Source organism: Notolepis coatsorum (genome assembly GCF_963971535.1).
Source record: "Notolepis coatsorum genome assembly, chromosome: 9".
NCBI classification, from domain to species: Eukaryota; Metazoa; Chordata; class Actinopteri; order Aulopiformes; family Paralepididae; genus Notolepis; species Notolepis coatsorum.
The window spans coordinates 121764192-121791954 of NC_140173.1; the positions used below are offsets into that span (position 1 = coordinate 121764192).

The 27763-nt window shown below is 45.4% G+C and overlaps 1 protein-coding gene across 1 annotated transcript in view; it reads left to right on the forward strand.

Annotated features, from left to right (window-relative positions):
- The window catches only part of LOC311234736 (protocadherin-15-like), a gene marked incomplete at its 3' end in the record, with an annotated part of 504680 nt that overhangs the window by 210301 nt on the left and 266616 nt on the right, over positions 1-27763 (forward strand). Inside the window, exons 11-13 of the mRNA XM_084321979.1 lie at positions 5694-5828; positions 22989-23318; positions 27549-27643. Of these exons, the coding sequence (XP_084178105.1) occupies positions 5694-5828; positions 22989-23318; positions 27549-27643 (560 nt within the window). The remainder of the gene's footprint in view (positions 1-5693; positions 5829-22988; positions 23319-27548; positions 27644-27763) is intronic.

Here is a 27763-nt window from a genome sequence, read left to right on the forward strand (position 1 = left end):
ACTCCCCCCCCCCACCCCCTTCCCCCTTATATCTCTCTACCGAAGACTTTGTGATCTTCTTTGAGGAAAAAGTGGAGAACATCCGCAGCTCCTTCTCCCAACCCCCACCCCTTCCAAATACTGAATCGAGAACCTCATCCTTCACTCTGTCATCTTTCTCTACCATTACAGATGCAGAGACCCTGACACTGGTAACATTGAACCGTCCGACTACATGTCAGTTACCCTCCCCACTCCTCCAGACCATAGCACCAGACATCCTCCCATTCCTAACTGCAACCATCAACTCCTCCCTCAACTCTGGGGTGGTCCCCACCTCCCTAAAACAAGCCAGAGTCCCACCGTCATAGGCAACTACCGTCCTGTCTCCCTTATCTCCTTCCTTTCTAAAACACTTGAATGTGCAGTATCCAACCAACATACTGATTATCTCTTACAGAATGACCTCCTAGACCCGAATCAGTCTAGCTTCCGGACTGGCCACTCCACAGAAACGGCCCTCATTGCGGTCACACAGGCACTTCACTTCACAAAAACTAAAGGCCTCTGCTCTGTCCTGATTCTCCTAGACCTGTCTGTGGCCTTCGACACAGTCAACCATCAGATCCACCTCGTGTCCCTCGCAGGAATGGGAGTGGCTGGCTCTGAGCTGACATGGCTGACATCATCCCTCAATGACCGCTCCTACCAAGTGTCATGGAGAGGGACCCTGTCAGCCACCCGCCCCCTGCGGACGGGTGTCTCCCAGGGCTCGGCCCTTGGACCCCTTCTCTTCTCCCTCTACACTAAATCTCTGGGTAACATTATCAGGTCTCATGCCTTCTCCTATCATTGCTATGCCGATGATACTCAACTCTTCCTCTCCTTCCCTCCCCCCCGATATCCACGTCTCTGAGCGGATCTTGGCCTGTCTGTCCGACATCTCTGCCTGGATGACGACCAACCACCTCAAACTGAACCTAAGCAAACCGCTCAGATAGACACTGCTGACCAACCTTTCCATTACAGTTGAGAATGTAGCTGTGGCCGCGTCCCCGACTGCCAAGAACCTTGGTGTTGTCCTTGACGACCAGTTGAACTTCTCCGCTCACACACTCTGGTCAATGGTCTCTAACTACACACACTACGCTCTGCATCTTCTGGCCGCCTCAGACCTATTCCTATCCAACCTCCAGGAGGGTCATCAAAGAGAAGCCGGCTATTATCGGCCCTTGCCCCACAATGGTGGAACGAACTTCCCACCACAGTTAGGACAGCCGAAACCCGTCCAATCTTTCGCCGTCGACTAAAGACACACTTCTTCAATCAATATCTGAAATTAAAAATTATATATATATCTAACCCTAACTAACCTTACTGTCATGCACTTGTCCTAATATACTAACCTACACTGTAACACTCAACACTTTGATGAACATTGTTACTCAGCTGAGAGTTTTACCCTTCCTGCTGACTTGTTGTACAAAACTTGTAAGCTAAATGACAAAATGTAAATGTAAATTAATGGGTGTGTGTGAGTGAATGTGAGGTGTAACTTGTAAAGTGCATTGGATAAAAGTGTCATGTAAATGCAGTCCATTTACCATTCCATTTTTTGTAAAATACTAAAAAAGAAGAAAAGCTCATAGCCTCAATGACCTTTAGTTGTTCAGTTTATTATTTTCTGAATGGGAACAGAATGGATAATGGCTCTGCTGGGTTTTAACACTCTGAGGTCGAAGCTCCTGTCGGCGGGAGAACAATAGCCCTCAAAAGGTGTGAAAACGTCCTCATGTCGCCAGAGAGGATTTTCATAAATGCCGAATATTTTGGGATTCAGAATTAGGTCTGTGTGAGTGTGTGTGTGTGTGTGTGTGTGTGTGTGTGTGCAGGGACCGAAACTAAAGCCCGCCGCCCGCCAGGGGCGGTCTGTTTTTACCTTTGGCGCATGACACTTAGAGGGCTGCCCGCCGTGTGGCGTGTAGACGTGTAGTTCATAAGCAGGCCCCTAAAAATATGTGTATGCGAACGGTAAAAATCAATTACGCGCACGCTGTGCGAATACAGATTATAGCCTCTCTCGTCTTTTTTTTCCTCCGCTGCGAGATCGTTAAAAAACTACAAGTCCCACATTGCACTCAAGCCAACGGTCCAATCACAGTAGAGTGAAGTGACTGGTTTCATGGGAAATAAAGCAAATGACCAATCGGAAGCTCTCATTTTTCTTGTTTACTTCCTGAAACTCCGCGATCAGGGCTCTCGTTTTCCGAGACACCAACTTATTATAGTCTCTCTTACCAATAGCAATAGATTTTAGAACACCTAGATTTATCGATAGCAATAGTAATATAACGTTAATGCAACAAAACGAATGCCTTGCTTTGTTAATCATAACGTTGATGCAGTAGCGTATGTCGGTGTGTTGGCTGTAACGGACATGACAATAACATAACGTGTACACATTAAAATTGCGATAATCTATTCTAACATTTTCAAATCGATGCAGTTGAATTTCCCCCTTAGGATCGATGCATTGTTACACCCCTACACCAAAGTCACTGGCCCACTGTGTATCTGTGTGTATAATAACTTGGCTAGCGTTATCAACAGCAGAGGTGGGCAATGGGTCCAGCTGCAGCACCGGAGTGCAAGCGATGTGATGTAATTGGCAGACTCGACTGTCAATCAATGGTCTACCTGACACGCAAACTCAAACAATGTTTCTGTACTGGAGGTGTGATTGATTGATTGATTGAAAACTTTATTAACAAATTGCAGAATGGGTACAATACAGTACAGCTCAATACACACAATTGTTAAGGGGATGCAGACCAGAGAAAGACTTTCGTCTTGTTTACATCAGGGTCCCCCATTTCAATTAATCAGGAAAGTGTACAGTAGGAAAGTGTACAGTATTTCAATAGGCAACCCTGAAAGGATTATTTTTCTAGAAGAGCAACACAGCCAAAACAGACAGTGGAGCTGTTTGCAGATAGCAAGCATTTTGACTTATGGTGGCGATGTCTCGCAGATAATACAACTACAAGTATGATTATATAATATATATTTTATTTAAAAAAATATTGTATATATAAAATATATATTGGCAGGTAAGAAATATGCTTGGCGGGTAGACTCTTCCCATCTACCCGCCACTGGCCGGTGAGTCAAAAAGTTAATTTCGCTCCCTGTGTGTGTGTGTGTGTGTGTGTGTGTGTGTGTGTGTGTGTGTGTGTGTGTGTGTGTGTGTGTGTGTGTGTGTGTGTGTGTGTGTGTGTGTGTGTGTGTGTGTGTGTGTGTGTGTGTGTGTGTGTGTGTGTGTGTGTGTGTGTGTGTGTGTGTGTGTGTGTGTGTGTGTGTGTGTGTGTGTGTGTGTGTGTGTGTGTGTGTGTGTGTGTGTGTGTGTGTGTGTGTGTGTGTGTGTGTGTGTGTGTGTGTGTGTGTGTGTGTGTGTGTGTGTGTGTGTGTGTGTGTGTGTGTGTGTGTGTGTGTGTGTGTGTGCGTGCGTGCGTGCGTGCGTGCGTGCGTGCGTGCGTGCGTGCGTGCGTGCGTGTGTGTGTGTCAGAAGGATCCGCCCCTTCCTGACAAAAGAAGCCACCCAACTCCTCGTCCAATCAACAGTCATCTCCCGCCTCGACTACTGCAACGCACTGCTCGCTGGCCTCCCGGCCACTGCCACTAAGCCTCTTCAACTCATTCAGAACGCAGCGGCCCGCCTGATCTCAAACCTACCGAAGTCGGCCCATGTCACCCCACTTCTTAGGGACCTGCATTGGCTCCCCATTGCTGCATGAATCCGCTTCAAGGCCCTCGACCTAGCATCCCGTGCGGCAAAGGGAACCGCTCCCGCCTACCTCCGGTCAATGGTCTCTAACTACACACCCTCAAGACCCCTACGCTATGCATCTTCTGGCCGCCTCCTATCCAAGCTCCGGGAGGGTCATCAAAGAGAAGTCGCCTATTCTCAGTCCTTGCCCCACAATGGTGGAATGAACTACCCACCCCAGTTAGGACAGCCGAAACCCGTCCAATCTTTCGCCGTCGACTAAAGACGCACTTCTTCAACCATTATCTGAATTAAAAAGAAAAAATCTAAAAAAATCTACATTGTTACTCAGCTCAAGTTCAAGTTCAAGTTTCTTTATTAGTTGTCATACAGAAGTACAGAATACTTTTATACAAAATGCTTCTTTCTGTTACGCTCCAGAGACTGTGCTAGACAAAAATAGATAAGTATAAAATAAAATAAGTATAGCAGTATAAAATAGAAGTCACGTACATAGACACAAGTGTTCAGTATGTACATGTACAATGTTCAATGCAGAGTAGAAGTAACTGAGTTACCATACAATATACTATACAATATACTAATATACAATATACTATATAGTGCAAAAGAGAAATGGGATGAGGTACAATTTAGGTACAATTTACAGTAAGGTGTAATGAGGTATGGGTTGTAGTGCAAATTCTTTACCAATAAATATAAAGTGTGTTTAGATGTAAAGTGGGTGCTGCAGTGAGTTGTTTGTTTAAAGTGAGTGTGTGCGTGTGGATGTGTGTGCTGTGAGTGCATTTGATGGTTGTTACATAGTGTTATTGTTCGTTGAGCATCCTGATGGCCTGGGGATAGAAGCTTGTGCCCTTCCTGATGACTTGTCGTACAGAACTTGTAAGTCGCTTTGGATAAAAGCGTCAGCTAAATGACTAAATGTAAATGTAAATGATATGGGTAGGTGCGGAAAAGTGACCATATGTCAGCGTAGGAAGCACTTGGTTTTAAATTGTTTGGGAGACTCGTGTATATAAACACCTGATTATGATCATGTCTCTAAAAATAACGACAGCCTGAACTGTGAGTGAATTACGCAAAGGGGAGCAAATAAGCCTTGCCTGTGTGTGTGTGTGTGTGTGTGTGTGTGTGTGTGTGTGTGTGTGTGTGTGTGTGTGTGTGTGTGTGTGTGTGTGTGTGTGTGTGTGTGTGTGTGTGTGTGTGTGTGTGTGTGTGTGTGTGTGTGTGTGTGTGTGTGTGTGTGTGTGTGTGTGTGTGTGTGTGTGTGTGTGTGTGTGTGTGTGTGTGTCGCAAAGGGGAGCAAATAAGCCTTGCCTGTGTGTGTGTGCAGTAGACGATGCTGGTCGATTGGTGTCACAACGATTAGATTAACAAAGACAGGGCTGCATGTGGGGGGGGGGGGGGGGTTGCATTGCTTTCTGGGTACAGGTATGTAGTCATTAAGCAATGGCTGAGAAATGGTTCAGCTTTCTTTCAACCTCTGTAGCTAAGAAAATAGTCTTGTGTTATAAGCATGATTCATAAGACATATAATGAAAAGTATCTGCCTGATTTGTACAAGTGATGGCTTATTTTGAAGGTATGAACCTGTACTTTCATATTATGTAAACAAAATAAAATAATTGAAAATCCCCCTAAAGTGCACAGAAAGGATGGGGTTAAGAATTCCCCAAAAGCCCAGACCTCAGAGAGTAATTTCCTTTCCGGCTTGCCTTTGTAGAGAAAGAGACACTGGTTTCTACCTTCTAATGTAGCTCCTTTGTCTCTTCCTGAGGACAGACGAGGGACCTACGAACATCAAGATGTGCTATTGTTTGTTTTCTCAGTCCTGCAGGTGCATCCTTTGATTGTTGTTAATAAATGAATGGTCATATTATGGCCATGGTAACACGCTTCTTTTGAAATGTCTTTGTTTTTGAAGATGAAAGATCCCATGCTGAAGATTACTCTAGGTGACTACACAGCCATCTTTGTCCTGACCCCAGACGGGATAACTCGCTACCTGATGCTCCTCAAGCCTGTGGACAGAGAGAAACAGATGACCTACACCTTCACGGTAGGCCTTGGACAGCAATCCACCACCCCTCCCCCCATATATGTGTATTTTAATAGATGTAATTTGCCTTTTTTTTCAGATTAGGTTTAGTAATTTCTGTTTAGTTTGTATTGTTTAATTTTTTTTAACTTTTATTAGTTTCAGTTTCAATATGACTTGTAATTGTTTTATATGATATGGGGGTATTTGTCAGGGGCATGATTTAAGAAGTTCAGAATAGGTATTGTGTGATTGTCATGTAACGTTAGACATCCCAGTCTCAATGAACATTATGCACTAATGCCTCATGCATTCTGTGTTGACAAATTTGACCAAATTGACACAAACTACATTTGACATATATATCTTTTATGATTCAGGGGAACCTACCCTTTATTTCTGGAGCAGTGTAAAGTCACCATAATACATTACCTTTGTGTGAGCATACAATAATTGACATAGGAGAATGGCCAGTGAAAAGTGTTTTTGAATAACTCCATAGTTTACCAGGGAATTATTGTCTTTTCAACATGGACAGTTCTATTTAGGTGTTTCAAACCTCCATGTGGAATTCGGTTCAATACAGATTTCAATCAGCTGGTTTTTTGCAGACAATGTGAAAATACATACATTTTGGTGTTGCCTTCATATTTGGACCAATATCTCCCTGCAATAGCCCCCCCCCCTACACACACACACACACACACACACACACACACACACACACACACACACACACACACACACACACACACACACACACACACACACACACACACACACACACACACACACACACACACACACAAAATTACTCAGAGTTCATTTATATTACCTGGAACATCCACAACAAATTACAATGCCTGTTGAGTATTATACCTCTTTGTCTTTTTGACATTTTATTATAAAACCAGGGACAAGCGCCTCTCTCTATCCTCTGTCTGTCCGACCCGATCTACGGAGTGCACTGGAGTATAAAGAAACAATAGGAATTTGTCATTGATTCTCCCAGCCCACGTGACCATTTCTAGCATTTCCATTGACTATAGGCTAAGAGCTCAGTGACAGATGTAGATAGGTAAATAGATAAATATGGAGAGAGAGAGAGAGAGAGAGAGAGAGAGAGAGAGAGAGAGAGAGAGAGAGAGAGAGAGAGAGAGAGAGAGAGAGAGAGAGAGAGAGAGATTCAGGCTGTGGGCGACTGAGAGATAAACTTTCACAAACGGTTCCAAAGATATTTTAATGTTTTGAGGGTTAACTATTATGCACTATAACAATTAAAGGGCTTTGGATAAAAGCGCTATATAAATGCACCATTTACCGTTTTATCACTAGATGTATCAACTTATAATATGAGTTTCACATTAGCATTTCACGTTAGCAGTTATCATTTCCTGGATGACAGACAGCGTGGTCAGCTGGGCAATAGATGGGGACTAGTTGCGTTACACAGGTGGCTCAGGTTCTTATTCCCCCCTCCCCCCGCGCTCCGGTGGAAGAAAGTGATAAACTGGTGACAACCGGGCCGAGATTTATTTCACGTCACAAATAGATCAATACAGTCCGTATTAACACTTTCAGTGCCAGCCATTATCTTCATCCTTGTAGTTAATGGGCCACACTTTAATAGATAGGCATTTTCACTGTGTGTAACTGAGGGGTACAATTCCCTGACTGTATTGAATAAGTATGGTATCATTAAACCACTACTGCGTTATGTACATTACTACTGGCCATACAGTACACAGGTATATGTGATGAACACCCCCACAATAACACGGCTTAACAAGAAAGTACTGTTTATAATATTTATTAGAAGAGCACCAAGATTATCTTACATTTATTAAGAATGAGAGTTGCGCTTGTAAGGCGAAGAATGTGCATGAATAGGTCAAGAGCGTAAGTCCATGAGCATATTACGAAGGGGATAATTAATACCACCTGTAGCATAAGAATTATATATGGTACACTAGTAGGTCAGCTGGAGATACTAAGGGGTTCCCTCCGGTTGTAAGCCAGCAGGGGGGAGGAATGTTCGGATGCAAAAGTCTGGATCAACGAGGAATCAATAAGCTCCAGCTACGGGAGGCGGTACATTACTCCCTTGATCGGCAGACGAAAGCAGCAGCTATAATCCAAGTATGCGTGCAGCATGGATGAAAGCCAGCCAGCCTCTCCCTAGAGACGGGCTCGAGTGATGCTCCTCACGGGTAAATCCCACACAGCAGCGGGGTAGACGGTTCTCTGCTCCAGCAACCACGGTACCAAAATCAATATAATCCAGCCGGAAAAGGCTCTGCATTCACCGGTGTAGATTATCCTGTGCACGGTACTTCACATTAACTAGGTCGAACTTGACGTTATTTCACTAAGCTCTGACACTTTTACTATCCTATTCGCACGCGGTTATAAGTGCTCTATTTAGACGCAAAGTTGCTCACTTCACTTGGTCGTTGACTCGTGGTGAAGGCTTTAACGTTTGAGGGTAACATACGTTGAACGAACGTTTTAGGATAAGACAAGACTACTGCTGTATCCACCTGCGACATATTTATACGTAAGGTGAATAATCTAGTGCCAACCTCAGTTCTGTCTCGTATTACTGCGCAAAACTGGGCATGTTGAGACAAGCCTTGGCGGTGGCTTTGAACTCGGCATTGGGGGTATGGCCGTTGGCGCCTAGGGGATCGCTGTCCAATAGGAGAACGAATATTATGGTCTGGCTTGTACCTAGGTAAAGGGATATTCCGTGTATATGTACAAAGAATATACAAGGGATATCAGACGATATACAAATATTATACATAGGATCTCAAGCAATAAATATATATATTCGGTTTAATCTGACCCTTTGTAACAGCCGCCTCCTAATTAGTCCGCACCTAATTAGATAAGCAGAGACAGATTAACCGCACTGTCCACTACTCAATGTCCGTTGTGAGGAGTAGGGCAATTCACAAAGTCAGTGGGTCATGGTCGTCAGCAAGGGAATCAGGTAGCCTTGGCAACTCTATCAGCCTCGCCACGGGTCGGGTGTATGTCCGCCCCTGGACGAGCACTTCTGCCGCTCTGACCTTTCCGTCTGCACCAGTGATCACTTTGCTTACGCGGCCGGCCGGCCACGCAGCTCGGGGTAGTGACTGGTCTATGATCACGACGACTGTGTCCACTTTTAAGTTGTCCCCGTCCTTGACCCGCTTCTGACGGGCTGGAAGGGATGGTAGGGGGGTTAGGAGGAAGCGGGCCTGAGACTGCTTTGATCTGTGCTTGGCTGTGCCTCCACCTCCTCCGTCTGTTTCTCTTGTTTGCTCTGTACCCCGTCTGAGGAGGGGCCGGTTCCGGCCGCCCCATCAAGGAGTCGCTTGGGGTGCTGGGTTCGAGGTCAGCTACGTCTGGAGCGCAGCTGAGGGGGGTGGAGTTCGGAACTCCCTCTTGTGCCCACGGTTCTCTCACAGGCCTCTCGCCTAATGTCAATAGCCTCTCAGCGGGCTGTACGGGAGAGTGGCCTGTGTCGCTCACCTTTGTGTGCAGGCAGCGTGTAGACGCGGGTTGACTGTCAAGTCCGTAGAGGGGGCCCTGGAGCATCCACCCCAGTCGGGTCTGAACCGCGACTGGGCATCCTTTGGGTCCGATGTGGGCCGCCTCAATTGGGAGAATGAGGTCCGCGTGGTCGGAGCCGATGAGCAGGGTCGGTGTGGCGCCGTCGATAAGCGGTATAGGTAGTTGACGTAGGTGCACATACTTCGCCATCAGCTGTGGGATGGGGTAGGTGTACTGTGATAGGCCTATGTCGTGGCTGGTGAAGACGTTGGTAATACTATACTGCTTCTCTGGCTGGTCCACCGCTGCTATCTTGAAGGTGACATTTTTACCCTTTATGGTCTTCTGGTCTCTTCTGATGGTACGTATGGTCATTGTTCCTTTGGCACCCCGCAGACCCAGCTGGGCTGCGGCGGAAGCGAGGAGGAGAGTCTTTTCAGACCCATCGTCTAGGACGGCGTAAGTGTCCAGGACCTTGTCCTCGTAGCTCAGGAGCATTCTGACCACTTTGATGAGCACTCGGGGGGTCCCGCTATGCTGGTCTATATGGAGCACTCCTGTTGGTCGGTTGCCTTGGATCTTCTGGTGGGCCCCGCACCGTGCTGCGCGGTAAGCGGTGCCCGCCTGGGCCGCCTCACGCCACTGGTCAACTTGGACGGGGTTGAATGAATGAATGAATGAAAACTTTATTTAACAGATTGCAGAATGGGTACAATACAGTACGGCTCAATACATACAATTGTTAAGGGGATGCAGACCTGAGAAAGACGTTTGTCTTGTTTCCATCAGGGTCCCCCATTTTCAATTCATATAGACATTTATGACATACATAACATACATGACATTTATGGCATAGGGACATATAGGTATTTAGTACTGATACATTTGTGACATAGGCGGTATTCAAATATACAGTACTGTTACACCTAGATCCTGACAGAGTATATACATATGATGGGGAGGGGACTGTACATTAGGAGGGGGTGGGTGGGTGGGAGGGGAATATACATACGGCGGGGAGGGAATATATACATGCGGTGGGGAGGAGACTGTCTATTAGGAGGTGGTGGGGGTTTTGGGCATTTACGGTGGCCAGTTTCGAATTGCAGCCTCCCGTAGGTGCTCTTTAAGGGCGGTTTTGAATGTGGGCAGGGATTCACATTCCTTTACAGCTTTGGGTAGGGCGTTCCACATTGTTGTGGCATAATTGCGAAACGTGTTTAGTCCCTTGTTTGAGCCGAATCTGGGTTTAACATGATTTGTTGAGCTTCCTCTGGTGTAGTGGTTGTGGTATTCACTGACCTTTGGGAAGTATTTTGACATGTACATGGGCACCCCGGTCGTATAGTGTATCTTGTAGACCAGGCCCATTGCAAGTTGCTGTACTCTGTTGTCTACTCTAAGCCATCCTAGGTTGGCAAAGTGGGCAGGGGTGAGGTGGGTTCTGGGGTTCAGGTCAAGTAGTAGTCTGACCAGTTTGTTTTGTGATGTTTGTAATTTTGTTTTAAGCGCCTTTGAGGTGCTTTGGTACCATGAGGTGCACGCATAGTCATAGTACCCTTGAATGAGTGCTCCTGCCAGAGTCCTCAGGGTATTCTTGTTTACCAGAGAGGAGATCCGGTACAAGAATCTAGTTCGTTGGTTGACTTTTTTTATTACATTGGATGCCATTTTGTCACAGGAAAGATTTGCCTCTAGGATGGAACCCAGGTAGGTAATTTCGTCTTTCCTTGTGACAATATTGTCACCCACTGTAACTGAGAAGCCGTCGGTCTTGCTGAGTTTGTTATTTGAACCGAAGAGAATGGACTCTGTTTTGCCCATGTGTAATGATAGTTTGTTATCAGCGAGCCATATGCAGATTTTGCCTAGTTCCGTGCTGAGGGTTTTTTCAACCTGCAATTTGTTCTTGTCAGAGACCAGCAGGGCTGAGTCGTCCGCAAACAGGAACAAGTTGCAGTCACAGGCTGACGACATGTCATTTGCATAAATTAGGAAGAGTAGCGGTCCTAGTATGCTTCCTTGTGGAACACCACAGCTCACTGTGAGGGGGGGGGATAGAGTACCGTTTACCTCTACCATCTGTTCTCTCCCCTCCAGGTAGGATTGCATCCAGCTCACTGATAGGCTATCAAAACCAATTGCTTTTAGCTTGTCCATTAGAATGGAGTGATTGACAGTGTCGAAGGCCTTTTGTAGGTCCAGCATGACCATGCCGCAGTATTTGCCAGCGTCCACCTCTTGTTTGATGTGGTCGTTCAAATAGAGGAGGCATGTGTCAGTGGAGTGGGACGTTCTGAAGCCAGATTGGAATTCGTAGATTAGGTTTTTTTCCGCCAGGTACTTTTCGACCTGTTCGTAGACTATTTTCTCCATGACTTTCGAGATGGAGGTAAGAATAGAAACAGGGCGGTAGTTGCCTGGGTCTAATTTGCTGCCCTTTTTGTGTAGAGGGGTCACTCTCGCAATTTTGAAGTCCTTGGGGACGTGCCCCTGTTTTATAGAGAGGTTTATTATGTGTGTGATGACTGGGGTGATGGCGGCTGCTGCGTCTCTGAGGAATTTGGAGGGGATGTTGTCATGGCCAGTGGCCTTGTTAGGTTGGAGGGCGCTCAATTTTTTGAGTACCTCATCGGTTGTTACCATTTCAAGTTTGAAGTCGTCTTTGTGGACCCCTAGGTTTTTGTAGTATGCTACTATGTGTTCTACCCCATAATGCCCTGAGTGGGAGGGTAGTTTGTTTACCAGTGTTGTGGCTATGTTTGTGAAGAAGATGTTTAAGTAATTGGCTACATCCAGCTTGTCTGTGATGAGCGTGTTGTCCGTCTTTATGTTTATGTTTGAGAATCTGGTTTTAAGTTTTTTACTGCAGCCTAGTTGATTATTGAGTAATTTCCAAAGTTCGCGGGGTTTGTTTTTGTTTTCCTCAGTTTTGTCGTTGATGAAATTTCTTTTTGCGGTTCTGATCATGGTGTTTACGTCATTTCTTAGTCTGTTTCTTTGGATTTTTAGTTCAACCACGTGGGCTTGGAGTTCACTGTTTGAGCTTTTGGAAAGCTTTGTCTGACTTTTATGAAGTTCAGAGCATTTTTTGTCTCTGGTTTTCATAGCGGCCAGTATTTCAGTGTGCATCCATGCCTCAGCGCGATTTTTAACCCTGGTGGTTCTTATCGGTGCCATGTTGTTGAGTATTGCTGTGAATTTGGTTTTGAATCCAAGCCATGTTTCTTCAACCTGTGTACCACTGAGCTCATCTGACCAGTCCAAGCTCCCCAGTTCTAGGTTAAAGGCCTCTCTCAGGGTGTCCGCGGGACCTTAAAAAGTCTTAAAAAGTCTTAAATTCAACTATCAACTATTAAGGCCTTAATTTGTCTTAAAATGTCTTAAATCCGACTTCCGGAGGTCTTAAAAACATGCCATGTCATCTTATGTTTCATTGTGAAATCTGGGGGGAAACTATTAACGGGAGATAAATCAGGCTTTTTTTTTTTCTTTCACGCAAACGGTACGCAGTGGGGCGGAACCTTAATGTGGTCCTTAATGTGTGTCGCCGTCGGGAGCTATTTCAGAACACCGGAGCATAGGTAACACGTTATTCAAGCCGTAGCGATAACGCTGACATTTAGTTTAGTTTAATTGATTTGTATTTATTTGCACTCGTTAATTTAACATGGGAAAGTGCACCGTGGTTGGTCCCAGTGAAAGACATGTACGAGGCCCGCTGCAAACTCTGCAAAAAGGATTTTAAACTGGGAACGATGGGAATAAAAGCAGTCGAGTCACACATGCACAGCGCTAAGCATGTTACCTCTACAAAAACCCGCCTGCAGACAACTTCAATATCAAATTTCTTTTCGACGCCGTCCACATCAACTGCTGAGGGACAGGTAGGTCTACCACCAATTACATCTGCACCTGTCCGGGTAACGTTCGGCTCCACGCCAACCCTTGAAGCTGAGGTACTGTGGGTTCTAAATACGGTCGCAAAGCATCAGTCCTACAATGGAAATGAGGGACTAGGAGAGGTGTTTCAAGCGATGTTCCCTGACTCTGAAGTCGCTAAAACATTCACGTGTGGAAAAGATAAAACGTCCTACATAGCCAGGTTTGGATTGGCTTCTTGCATCCAAAAAATCTCTTCACGGATGTAAACAAGGGCAAGGACACGTTTGTGTTGATGAGAGTGAGAGCTTCACCCCACCCTATGTTATTTTTTACCACCCACCTACCCCCTCCTAATGTACATCTCCTCCCCATCATATGTATATGTATATATATATATATATATATATATATATATATATATATATATATATGTTAGGATCTATGGGTAACAGTACTGTATATTTGCATATCATATATGTCACAAATGTAACAGTAATATATACATGTATGTCCCTATGCCATAAATGTCATGATGTCATGTATGTTGTGCATGTCATAAATGTCACTATGAATTGAAAATGGGGGACCCTGATGTAAACAAGACGAAAGTCTTTCTCTGGTCTGCATCCCCTTATTATTGTGTGTATTGAGCTGTACTGTATTGTACCCATTCTGCAATCTGTTAATAAAGTATTCATTCAACCAAACCACAAAAACAAAACAACTGGATGAATGAAAACTTTATTTAACAGATTGCAGAATGTGTACAATACAGTACAGCTCAATACACACAATAATAAGGGGATGCAGACCAGAGAAAGACGTTTGTCTTGTTTACATCAGGGTCCCCCATTTTCAATTCATATTGACATACACAACATAGAATAGATAGAATAGAAATACTTTTATTATCCCGTGGGAAATTTGACACTGCAAATCGCTCAACATTTAGACAGGACAGGTCACGAATTAGAATAATAACACAAATCAATCAAGTTGCCTAGGATAAGAGTAGAGTAAAATAGAATAAAAATGAAATAAAATATACAGAAATAAATACAGTAAAAACATACATGACATCATGACATTTATGGCATAGGGACATACATGACATACAGGTTATACTGTAGTACTGTTACATTTGTGACATATACGATATGCAAATAATATACAGTACTGTTACCCAGAGATCCTAACAGAAAATATTATATATATATGTTGGGGATGAGACTGTACATTAGGGGGGGGGGGGGGGTTGGACATTTACGGTGGCCAGTTTCGAATTGCAGTCTCCCGTAGGTGCTCTTTAAGAGCGGTTTGAATGTGGGCAGGGGTAAAGTGGGTTTTAGGAGTGAGGTTAAGCAGTAGTCTGACCAGTTTGTTTTGTGATGTTTGTAATCTTGTTTTTAGTGCCTTTGAGGTGCTTTGGTACCATGAGGTGCAGGCATAGTCGTAGTACCCTTGAATGAGTGTACTGAGAGTACCCATGATTTTTGCCATTTTGTTATCGTGAAATTGGTATTAAATTTAATTCTGAGTGGCATTAAAAAGTCTTAAAAAGCCTTAAATCTGACTGGGCTAAACCTGCAGATACCCTGCTCTCTAGAGTAAGTTTTGAGGTCTCTAGATGTGACTGTTTTGTGACAGCCGGCCTTCTGTTTTAGCTTTTTGCGGGTACAGAAAATCATATAATGATCACTTAACCCGCATGCTATCACCCCTTTACTGGAGATCATGGACTTGTCAGAGGTCAAAATGAGGTCAATGGTGGTTTGTGTCGAATCGCATACCCTTGTGGGTTGTGTGATTAGCTGGCTGAAACCGTGCAGGTCAGAAAATCTACTGAAGGCCTTGAAGACGGGTGCTGATTTACGCAGCATATCCGTGTTCCAGTCCCCAATAAGAATTTTTTCTACCCCCTCCACCCCAGCTAAACACCCATCAAGTGTGTCATAAAACCCACTCTGTTCTGGTGGTCTATAGATTGTGCCTACTAGTACCGGTTTCGCCCTGTCTAATAAGATTTCAATCCAAACAGTTTCAATTTCATCATGGTTAAGGTCAGTACGGTTGATGTATTTGGTATCCTTGTGTATATACACACAGACGCCACCTCCATACTGGTTCCTATCCCTCCTGACTATTGAGTAGTTTTCAATTTCAATCTCTGGATCCTGTACAGATGAGTCTAATTTTGTTTCTGTGAAACACAATATGTTAGCCTTACCGTTTACAATCAGTGTGGTTCAGTGTCTTATATTCGGCGCACTGTGCCAGCCAGTGTCCGCCGTCGCAGTAGGTACAGTAGGGGGCGGTCTGGTGGCTCTTCGGTACTGGTGCCACCGCCTTGGCCTGGTACATTACCGTGACGGGCCCACTCTGTTGTCCTGGCGGACGCCTGTTGATGTCATGCAGGACCTCCAAGTGGGTGCCGCCGCACCTGCTGCACTTCTTCTTCAAACGACACTCAGCTGCCATATGGCTGCGCGCGCAGCGGAAGCAGTGGCGGTGGTCTTTGATCCACTGACTCACCTCGTCCGTGGTCAGCTTCCCGAAAGTGTCGCATTGATACAGCCGATGTTCCCCTTCACAGTACTGGCATTCAATCTTCCACTCCTCTTTCGTCAAGGGGGTGTTGTGGTTCTTGTGCTGCGGTACTGATTCGGCTTGGTGCACAACGGTCACCGACCGGCGGTTGTCATTTGATCCCCGAGGTCCATCTCTTGGGCTTGGTCCACTCCACACGAATGTGTCCAGTCGTAGGCTGCTGACTTCTCTCGCGAGGAAGTCAGATAAGTCTAGGAGGGATGCCTCTGGGCCGTTGGGGTCGCGGTGGTCTCTCTGCCGCCGAAAACGCTCTTGTCGGGCGGGAGGGAGCTTCTCTAATATCCTTTCTACATTAGAGTTAGCGTACAGTTCGTATATCCCTTTTTCCTTTTGGGACCCCAGCATCCCTACCAGGGACTGTACCTTGATAGAGAGGTCATCTAATGCTCTGTTGTCTCTGGCTGGGGGGAGACGGTCGATGTCTCTTATCTCTTGTATCACGTAGTCCCATATGCGTCCATAACGTTGGTCGAGGGCTACTAGAGCCGCGGTGTATGGGGTACTTGAGTTGGAATATGCCAGCGCTATATTATGCGCTCTGGGCACCTTCAGGTGCTTGAGGAGGATAGCATATTTGTACGTCTCGTCTGGGACGTCGGACATCATAGTCTCTAAGCACATCCGTAGCTCCGTGTACTGTGCTCTGTCCTCGCGTGTAAAATCCGGGAACGTCGGTGTGCCAAGGTACGATGCCATGGATGGCTGGCACATCGGTGAGCGTTGGGGGAGAGGTCTCCTGGGCGAGTCTCCCTGTACGTGTCGTTGTGGGCTGGTACTCGGTGGGTACCAAGGCCCGGGTACCCAGGTGCTGTTCCTCGGGGCTGGCGGTGCGTCAAACTCACCCTTGAGTTGAGTCGGGGGTCTGTAACGCAGGGCCTCGGGGCTGACGTCGGGGCTGTACTGGGCCTCCTGGTCCAGAGTACGTTGCTGCTGGTCGGGGCTGTACTGGGCCTCCTGGTCCAGAGTACGTTGCTGCTGGTCGGCTTGACATTCCTCCTCTTCCTCTTCCTCTGCTAGGTCCTGGAGTCTTCTGTTCAGTCTCTCGGCGACGTAGGCCGGTTCTTCCCGGTTGCTGGGTCTCGTATGGACCGGCCGGGGAGGGGGTTCGGAGACGTGGACAGAATCCTCCTGTTGGCGGGGTCCCGGGTCGCTTGGTCGGGTAGGGGAATGTGCCCTAGACCCTTGTCGTGATGATCTCCGGGAGCTCCGTGCGGAGAGAGGGGGTGTCGCCATGGCAATCAATTGTTCTACCATCTGCGCCTGCAGCCGGTCGCGCTCTGCCTCGCGCTGGGCATGGGCGGCGTCGCGCACTGCTTCGCGCTGGGCATTGGCGGCGTCGCGCTGTGCATTGGCGCTGGCATGAGCGGCGTGGAGCTGTGCATTGGCGGCGGCGTGCTGTGCATTGGCGGCGGCGTGCTGCGCATCGGCGCGGCTTCTTTCAATGTTCTCTTCCGTCTGAAGGCGTCTGGTCTCCAGTCTTATGCGGTCGTCTTCACTCCTTTGTTGCGCCTGGAAGCGCTCTCGCTCGATTGCAGCGTGTTTGCGCTCGCTCGTCTGTTGAGCCTGGAGGCGTTCTCTTTCCATGGTAGAATGTTCGCGCTCACTTAGTTGTTGCGCTTGAAGTCGATCGCGTTCTGTGGAGGCTGCCAGGGTGGCGATGAATGCCTGCGCCAGCATCTTGTCCGCTTCGCTGGGGGAAGACACTGACGGAGGTGATCGGCTTCTGGCAGTGCTCGTTGGAGATCTGTTCTCTGGGCGCGCCTCGAGGTCCGTCTCCTGGGCGCGCTTCTCTTCTGGTAGTGGGTCGGGTTCTGTCCCTGGATCGCTTTCTTTATCCTGGAGCTCTCCGGGGACCGTCCCGTTGACGTTGTCGGGGGGTATAGTCATGTCATGTCCCTCCTGGTCCCCCCCGTGGGCTTGGTCAGTTTCGTTAGAACCCACTGGGGTCTCTACTGGCAGGGTCGCCTGGTCGGTAGGTTTTGACATGCTTTGACTATCCGCTTTATTTATTTTATCCGTATTTACCGTCTGTATAAAGCTAGGTAGTAGACTGGCAGCGTAGTCCTCTAGGTAAGGAGGTGGCTGCCGTCTACGCTGCTGGCGATCTAGCTTAGGAGAACCGTTTGTGGAGTGTTCACCGCTGGCCATGTCAATATTAATATTATATTAATATTACGCTAATTACCCTCCGGCTCGAAGGACCAATTGTAACTGAGGGGTACAATTCCCTGACTGTATTGAATAAGTATGGTATCATTAAACCACTACTGCGTTATGTACATTACTACTGGCCATACAGTACACAGGTATATGTGATGAACACCCCCACAATAACACGGCTTAACAAGAAAGTACTGTTTATAATATTTATTAGAAGAGCACCAAGATTATCTTACATTTATTAAGAATGAGAGTTGCGCTTGTAAGGCGAAGAATGTGCATGAATAGGTCAAGAGCGTAAGTCCATGAGCATATTACGAAGGGGATAATTAATACCACCTGTAGCATAAGAATTATATATGGTACACTAGTAGGTCAGCTGGAGATACTAAGGGGTTCCCTCCGGTTGTAAGCCAGCAGGGGGGAGGAATGTTCGGATGCAAAAGTCTGGATCAACGAGGAATCAATAAGCTCCAGCTACGGGAGGCGGTACATTACTCCCTTGATCGGCAGACGAAAGCAGCAGCTATAATCCAAGTATGCGTGCAGCATGGATGAAAGCCAGCCAGCCTCTCCCTAGAGACGGGCTCGAGTGATGCTCCTCACGGGTAAATCCCACACAGCAGCGGGGTAGACGGTTCTCTGCTCCAGCAACCACGGTACCAAAATCAATATAATCCAGCCGGAAAAGGCTCTGCATTCACCGGTGTAGATTCTCCTGTGCACGGTACTTCACATTAACTAGGTCGAACTTGACGTTATTTCACTAAGCTCTGACACTTTTACTATCCTATTCGCACGCGGTTATAAGTGCTCTATTTAGACGCAAAGTTGCTCACTTCACTTGGTCGTTGACTCGTGGTGAAGGCTTTAACGTTTGAGGGTAACATACGTTGAACGAACGTTTTAGGATAAGACAAGACTACTGCTGTATCCACCTGCGACGTATTTATACGTAAGGTGAATAATCTAGTGCCAACCTCAGTTCTGTCTCGTATTACTGCGCAAAACTGGGCATGTTGAGACAAGCCTTGGCGGTGGCTTTGAACTCGGCATTGGGGGTATGGCCGTTGGCGCCTAGGGGATCGCTGTCCAATAGGAGAACGAATATTATGGTCTGGCTTGTACCTAGGTAAAGGGATATTCCGTGTATATGTACAAAGAATATACAAGGGATATCAGACGATATACAAATATTATACATAGGATCTCAAGCAATAAATATATATATTCGGTTTAATCTGACCCTTTGTAACACTGTGCGTCACAATGTTTGCAGAGCTATATCTATATTCTATATTCTAGCTATGGAGACAATACTATGGCTCATTTGACAGTCACTATCTCTCGTCCAACATGTAAAAAAGAGTAAATTTCATGTACACGTTCGCGTGTTATGCCGTGGTGAATATTGTATAGTTTCAGATTGATCCTGGCTAATTCCTGGAAGCTGAGTTATGGAGCACTATGTGCATTTTGCGAAAGTCGTTCGCCTTGCTCAGCTGGACAGGATATTATTTCCAAATCAAAGGTATATAATATGTATTATGTTTCATCATGAAGGCATCAAAGGGGGGGGGGGGGGGTCGTTTTATGATGCTCTGATCGTCAGCAACGGCATATGTTTTGAATACGTTGATCGTTGCGATCGATTTGAAATCATTGTAGGTAAAAGTAGGATTGATGTTATATAGTCCTTACCTTTCATAGGAGGTATTGCAAAAAGAATATTCCAATTGTCTGATCGCGATTTCCAGTATTGATGTCCATCGGGTCCCTGACATGAAATGGGACAAACTATGCATGAAGTGTGCTGGACGCGTTCCAAAGGGCTTGAATGAAGCCTTTTACTTGCCCGGGTACCATTTCTCTGCCCGGACTATAATGTAACACACAGTGTGAAATAAGGTTTAAAAGGGTGGACGATACTGCCACCTAGCAGGATTCGGCCGGCATTGCAATCTATGCGTCTCAGAATGAGTCCCAATGATAGAATAAAAAATCGAATAAAAAAAAAAAACTATGAAAACGATAGAAACCCGGACTATACTCGGGTTCTGGCGCTCAACGGTTGGTGAGATAACCCGACTATAGTCGTGGTTGGCCGTGAATGAGTTAAGTGATGTTGTGTTTCTTTTTTAAATGTAGCCAAGAGTAAAGAACCTAACCCTATCAAAACAGCAGTCAAAGTGTATATTTTCAGCACTACCTTTGTTTACCAATGATTTTAACACATTGGGCACCGGTGATTAGTCTGGGCCTGTGGTAGCTAGGCCAAGCATTAAAACATAGGACTTTGTCACCTTGTTTGCAGGGCTATATTATATTCTATATTATAGCTATGGATACAATACTATGGCCCATTTGACATCAAATATCTATCGTTCAATATGTGAAAAAGAATACATTTTTCCATCCATACGTTCCCGTGTTATACCGTGGTGAATATAAGAATAGTTATAGCGTGGTCTGGGGTAATTCCAGAAAGGCTGAGTAATAGCCATATGCGTGTATTCTACTAAAAGCGTTGCCATTTCTTGCCTGGACTAGCTACTATTCTCAAATCAAATCTAGATTATAGGTATTATGTTTCATCATGAATGCATGAAAGGGGTGGGGGGTCGTTTTTTGATGCTCTGATCGCCACCAACGGCATACGTTGTGGAGTAACGTTACACACACACTTTCGGATCACAGTGAAGGCATGCTTGGATCAACGCAAGATTGATATCATATAGCCCTTACCACGGGCGCCTGAGCAATGGAGCAAATGGAGCAGGTGCATCCCCACAATTGAACTTGGGGGAGCAAACGTGTGCCCCCCCCCCCCCCCCCGCATTTCGCTCACAATGGTTTGATCAACTGCCTCCCACCCCCAGCAGTCAGTTGCGCATGATGCAGGTAGGCTGAGTGCATGTGTAAATATCACCACGACCGAGTCTGTCATTGGTGGCAGACCTTTCCAGTAAGTTGTTCAAACAAGGGATATGTTAGACATGTCTTTACTTCTACCACTCAATACAATAAAACACATTTATAATCATCACCATCTCTTCATTTTCGCTGCATTGAATTACAGGTCACTCTTTATGTTAGCTAGCGGTTAGCTGACGTTTGCTAGCTAGCTAGTAACATCAACCAGTGTTTGTGTTGAATTGAAAATGGGGGACCCTGATGTAAACAAGACACACGTCTTTCTCTGGTCTGCATCCCCTTAACAATTGTGTGTATTGAGCCGTACTGTATTGTACCCATTCTGCAATCTGTTAAATAAAGTTTTCATTCATTCATTCATTCATGTGTGTTTGACTAGCTAAGCTAGCTACCTGGTAGATCGAAGCCCATTAGAGTTTATTAGGATCCCCATTAGCTGTTGCATGACAACAACTCGTCTTCCTGGGGTCCACACAAAACATAGACAATACTTTTACAGAACAGTAAATAAAAAACTGATTTCCGAAGTCCATTTTCCTTCAAGCATTAACTTTCATATTTTCCATCAAATACCACTTATTTTCTGATAAAATAATGATAATAATGATAATAAAATAAGAATAAAGTACTTATATCTGCATTTACAGATGCCAGCCTTCAATTATCTTAATGTCTCTTAACTACCTGAAATGAAAATAAAAGAAGAATGAAGAATGAATTATAGAACGATAGAAGATAACATGATAGTTATTATTATAGTAATTGGCTATCATACTGCAATATAAATTGAGCTTTATAGTGAAAAGAGCAGCTTTATTGGTCAAGATTGAAGGCTCTATATTGCAGGAAATTGCACGTACAGGTGTTCATTAAATTAAAGAAAATCTGCCGGGCCGTCGTGCCGGACCCCCTCCAAACCACCCCTTGCCTGTCACTTAATAATCTTGCACCCCCACTTTCAACTATAACTAGGCGGCCATGGCCCTTACCTTGACTAGGATGTACCCCAAAAAGAATATTCCAATTATCTGATCGCCATTCCATGTATTGATGTCCATCGTGTCGCCAACATAATCCACCACACAACATGTATCGGGAGTATTTGATTCTTCTCAATCCGAGCGTTATAACCGCTCGTCTTGCCCGGAGAAAAATAGACATGTTAATAAATCACTTAAAGGCACTGGGTCCTATGTACACTACTATACAATATACAGTTTTTACTTCTATGTCCCTATGCTATACTTGCTGTTATACTATCCAATAATCACAACAAATTCTTTTTTATAAATAAATAATAAGAAAGAGGGGGGAAAGACTCTAGGCGATGTTTTTTCGGAAAGGTTAACATTATTTACTGGTCTTAACAAGACATCAGAAGCCTGGTTTGCAGAAGGGAGTAACAGTTTCTGTGCCGCTCACACTGATGGCAGCATCTAGGAAAACACCTTCTTGCCCCACAAGGGGTTCTTGAGCATTAGAGAGCATGAATAGACCAGAGCCGAGCAGACAGTGGCCACTGTGTGTTTCCCTGGAGAATGTCTGTGAAGAAGAGACATGACTGCTTGTCTGTACTTTTCTGTGTTTTGTTTCTTTCTTCATACAGTACATGACATTTGAAGTGTGAATTGGACATCTTAATTGTCCACTTTCTAAATTACAAGTACACAAAATAAGCTTAACAATAGTATGATGAATTGAAAATGGGGGACCCTGATGTAAACAAGACTAAAGTCTTTCTCTGGTCTGCATCCCCTTAACAATTGTGTGTATCGAGCTGTACTGTATTGTACCCATTCTGCAATCTGTTAATAAAGTTTTCAATCAATCAATCAATCAATGATATTTATTAGGGTAGCCTACTGTGAAGAGGCTTTGATGGCTGACCTTTTGATATCGTGAGAAGACGAGCTTCAACAACCTAAACGACTTCTATGCTCACTTTGAAGCCCTCAACAGCACTCCTAAGTCCTTGAATTACATTTTGCAATGTCTGTGGGAACCCTGCAACTGACCATGTGGTGTGGGAACAACAATCTCATTCTCAATGTAGAGAAAACTAAGGAGATTGTTGTCAACTTCCGGAGAGCGCACATCCAGCACCCTCCACTGACCATCAACGGTGCGATGGTGGAGAGAGTGAGCAGCACCAAATTCCTGGGTGTGCTCATCACAGAGGACCTCTTCTGGAACACCAACACTGCATCACTGGCCAAGAAATCTCAGCAGCGCCTCTACTTCCTCCGCAAACTGAGAAGAGCTGGAGCCTCAGTTCCCATCATGTGCTCCTTCTACCGGGGCACCATCGAGAGCCTCCTGACCAGCTGCATAACCCCATGGTACGGTGGCTGCACGGCATCCTGCCACAGGACCCTGCAGCGCATGGTCAGAACAGCTGAGCGGATTGTTGGTGCCCCCCTCCCCTCCCTCCAGGACATTTATAACACATGCCTGGCCCGCAAAACATTCTGCATCACAGGCGACATCACCCAACCCTCACAACGCTTCTTCAGTCTCCTGCCCTCAAATTTCAAATGTCTGTATGTCTTGCACAAATGGAGAATTGACAATGAAGTTGACTTTGATTTTGAGTTTCTTTGAAAGCTGGTAATTGAGAGAGATTGCCATAGCAAATCTGTAGTATTATCATCAAAGCAATGTTTCAGTGGTATCATTATTTGGAGAGGACCGGAGAATACAAATCCATTTAAATTAAAATCAGCCTTTCAACGATCTGTTCTGAACTCCATTTGAATTAAAAGCAACTCTTCAAAAATTGTTCTTTCTGTTTGTTTGTTTGGTATCAATGAGTATTATTCTACATAGTACTTGTCATTTCATTTGAAAATTAAGGTGGTATGTGGATGGGAGGGTTACTGGTTTTCACATTATACCACAGTAAAATATAGGGATGTCCCGATCACGTTTTTTTGCTCCCGATCCGATCCCGATCATGTGATTTTGAGTATCTACCGATACCGATATTTCCCGATCCGATCATTTTTTTCTTTTTTTACTTTTTTTTTTTTATTCAACAAACATGACCATGTTCACGTCTTAAACTCATACTGAGGCCTTAGTTTTGGTTTTAAATTGCATATCACCATTCATTTATTTATTGTCACACAGAGCAGAAGAATTTAGCCAAAACAAACCAATAGTATCCAGCTGCAGAACGGCAGACCAGCCACACTCTCAGACCCAAACGCATTTCCTTTGATTTAATTATACATCAAATGATTTATGTCAAGGATTGCAATGCCTCGCTTGAATGAAGTTAACTTTTCACCTGGATAACGTCAACATTCAATGGCAATCTTCGGAAAATCACGTGATCGGATCTGGACATCCCTAGTAAAATATTCAACAGTTGGTATACTGTTTCCAATTTAAAAAGCCACATTGTTGTAAATACTGTCCAGCATCAACCAACGTCAACCAACACAGTCATGACCACACGAGCACAGCATGCAATGTGTGCTTGCTTTCCTTCAATAACCATCGGCAGTGACAATGTTGGGGATATTTTTCACCCTTCTAAAGGCCAAGATATACCTCCACGTTTAACTGTGCCGGTCTTTTGCCAGCGGTAGTTGCTGGGGTTGTGAACATTCATCCAAGTTTGGACAGTGGGAACATTGGGGCAGTTAGAGGAGTGATCAGAGCTTGATACAATGACCTTGTAGTCGTCATGGTAATAATCCATGCACTGGAGGCAGCCGGGAAAGGAAACGATAGAGAGGGGGGGGTGTTTGCCCCCTGTTGCATCCCCACTTACGTGCACACTTATCTGAACGTTTTTTCCAAGCTGTTTAAGCAATTATTCAGGGGTAATATTTCACAATGAATGTTGTGGCACCTTGCAATCTTTACAAGTCATTTTACACACAGACCTTCTTTGATCTTCTCTGATCTCTCATCCACACGAGAGCAATGCCGTCTTCACACACATCAAGGTAAATACGGAAATGTGCGGCTCAAAGCAAGTGGGCCAATCACGGCGCTGCATCATCCCAGCAAGTTTCCTGGTTTTACCCAAAAATGTCACTCGTCATATCGTGTGAAACATTCGGGTATGACACATGCACAGTTACAGTTGGAGTTAGTCTCCTATTGGATGGCTCTCGCCCCCCAACATCCCTGTCAGGCATTTTCAATAGATAGCCACGTTGAGTAAAATAGGATAGACCAATCAACCACATGTGATAACTAATCAACATACACTACTGTACGTTGGTTTACATTGTTCTCGATTTAAACATTTCTTTCCTACTTAAACATTTACCGTAGTATGGCTTGCACCTCATCAAACAGATACAAATAAAATTAATTAGGCATTTCATATTAATTGCAACTCTTTACATTACATATGGTTATGTTGATGCAAACAGTGCATTGATTGATTGATTGATTGATTGAAAAGTGTATTAACAGATTGCAGAATGGGTACAGTACAGTACAGCTCAATACATACAATTGTTAAGGGGATGCAGACCAGAGAAAGACTTTCGACTTGTTTACATCAGGGTCCCCCATTTTCAATTCATCATAACATATATGACATACATGACATACAGATAGACAGTACTGCTACATCTATACATTTATGACATATCAGATTTGCAAATACAGTACTGTTTGTGATACAAAAGTGTCCAGAAAAGGAGTGTATATACATTTGGCATAGAAACTGTACATTGGAGGAGGTTGGTTGGGTGGGGTGGGGTTGGGTGGGTTGGGTGAGGGCTGTACATTGGAGGTGGGGGGGGGGGGGGGGGGTGGGAAGGGGACACACACACATTTTACACTGTACATTGGAATATTGACAAAGCCTTACTTGGTCATTTACTGTACAACTAGGTTAGGACATTTGTAGGGGCCAGTTTCGAATTGCAGTCTCACGTAGGTGTTTTTTGAGAGTGTTTTTGAAGGTGGGTAGTGATTCACATTCCTTTACAGCTTTAGGCAGGGCGTTCCACATTGATGTGGCATAATTGCGAAACGTGTTTAGTCCCTTGTTTGATCCGAATCTGGGTTTTACATGATTTGTGGAGCTCCCTCTGGTGTTGTGATCGTGGTATTCACTGACCTTTGGGAAGTATTTTGACATGTACATGGGTACCTTGGTCGCGTAGTGTATCTTGTAGACCAGGCCCATTGCAAGTTGCTGTACTCTGTCGTCTACTCTAAGCCATCCTAGGTTGTCAAAGTGGGCAGGGGTGAGGTGGGTTCTAGGAGTCAGGTCAAGTAGTAGTCTGACTAGCTTGTTTTGAGATGTTTGTAATTTGTTTTTTAGTGCCTTTGAGGTGCTTTGGTACCATGAGGTGCAAGCATAGTCGTAGTACCCTTGAATGAGTGCTCCTGCTAGAGTCTTCAGGGTATTCTTGTTTACCAGAGCGGGGATCCGGTACAAGAATCGCGTTCGTTGGTTGACTTTTTTTATTACATTGGATGCATAGTGCTCATAATTTAATTTATTTGTCGTTTATTGTTTATACATGGTATTAGTGCTTTTGGATACCTGAGATTATTCTGAAAAACACAATATAATAAGTAATAAGGTAATTTTGGTCGTAAGATACAATTGTCATACCCTCCCATCCCTTGTGTCTGTCATTTTCCATCTGTCTCTGTCTCTGTTTGTTTGTTTGTTTGTTTGTTTGTGTGTTTGTTTGTTTGTTTGTTTGTATGTTTGTTTGTGTGCATGTGTGTGTACAGTATAAAGACTTTACTTTACTTTCCCCTGTCCTGTCTCATGAGAACAAGCATGTCTTGTTTGTCCTGCAGCCGGAGAGGGAGAGTTGAAACGCTATAGCTGGTGGTGGTGGAAGCACCGTATCAAGGAGGGAGAGGTTTCTCTACCACTCTTGTTTGTGTAATGACGCATTTCACTACACCGCTACCACTCTCCCTGAGAAATTGCTGTTACTACAGAAGCCTCTGCCGCTGTCTTGAACAGAGAAACATGTCACGTTCCAATTCAACACCCACAGCGTCGTGCAAATTCCTTGGGTAAAAGGAATTTCCCCATCTGGAATATATATTATTATATTGTGGGAAGAGGCGATACAATGACGAGCGTGACAGGTCCTCCAGTTACTTCCTACTTTATTTCATTCACAAAAACAATGCTGTACACACACCTACCACTCTCCTATATCTCCTCCCCTGTGACCCTTCAACTCTGGAGTGAGAGACTCCCTCAATGTGACACCACACAGCCCCCCCCCGAACACCCAGAGTAGACATACCCTGCAATCCCAACCCATACAAACCCCCCCAAAGCACTCAGCCCCTCGTAGGAGGCCTGACTACCCGACCATAACGACTGCGCTTAACAGTCAGGGGGGAAGGGGGAAGGGTACGGGCCGGCGGCCGTCCGCGCCGGCGGCGAGGCTGGACTGGGGGAGAGTCCAGGGCTGCTGCCGGGGTAGAGGTAGACACGGGCCGCAAGCTTGCGGCAGGAGTGGGGTTGGGTGGACGGCCGCGCCGTCGGGGCTGAGCCAGCTCCACCGGCCCGTCCGGGGCCACGTGTGCAGGCTTCAAATGGTCCACCGATATCCGCTCTTGAAGCCCCCCTCTGTCCACCATAAAGCTCTTGGGCCCCGCTTCCAGGACCCGGAAGGGCCCATCGTACGGAGCCTGGAGTGGAGAACGGTGGAATTGCGGCGGATGAACACGTACAGGGCTGACATCAAGTCCTTGGGGATGTAGGACAGGGGAAAACAGTGATGCACGGGCATGGGAGCAAAAGTGCTGGCGGCGTCTCGGATGGCCAAGCGATGAGTCGCAGCTGACCAGGGGGCTGTGGCACCTGGGAGGAACTCCCC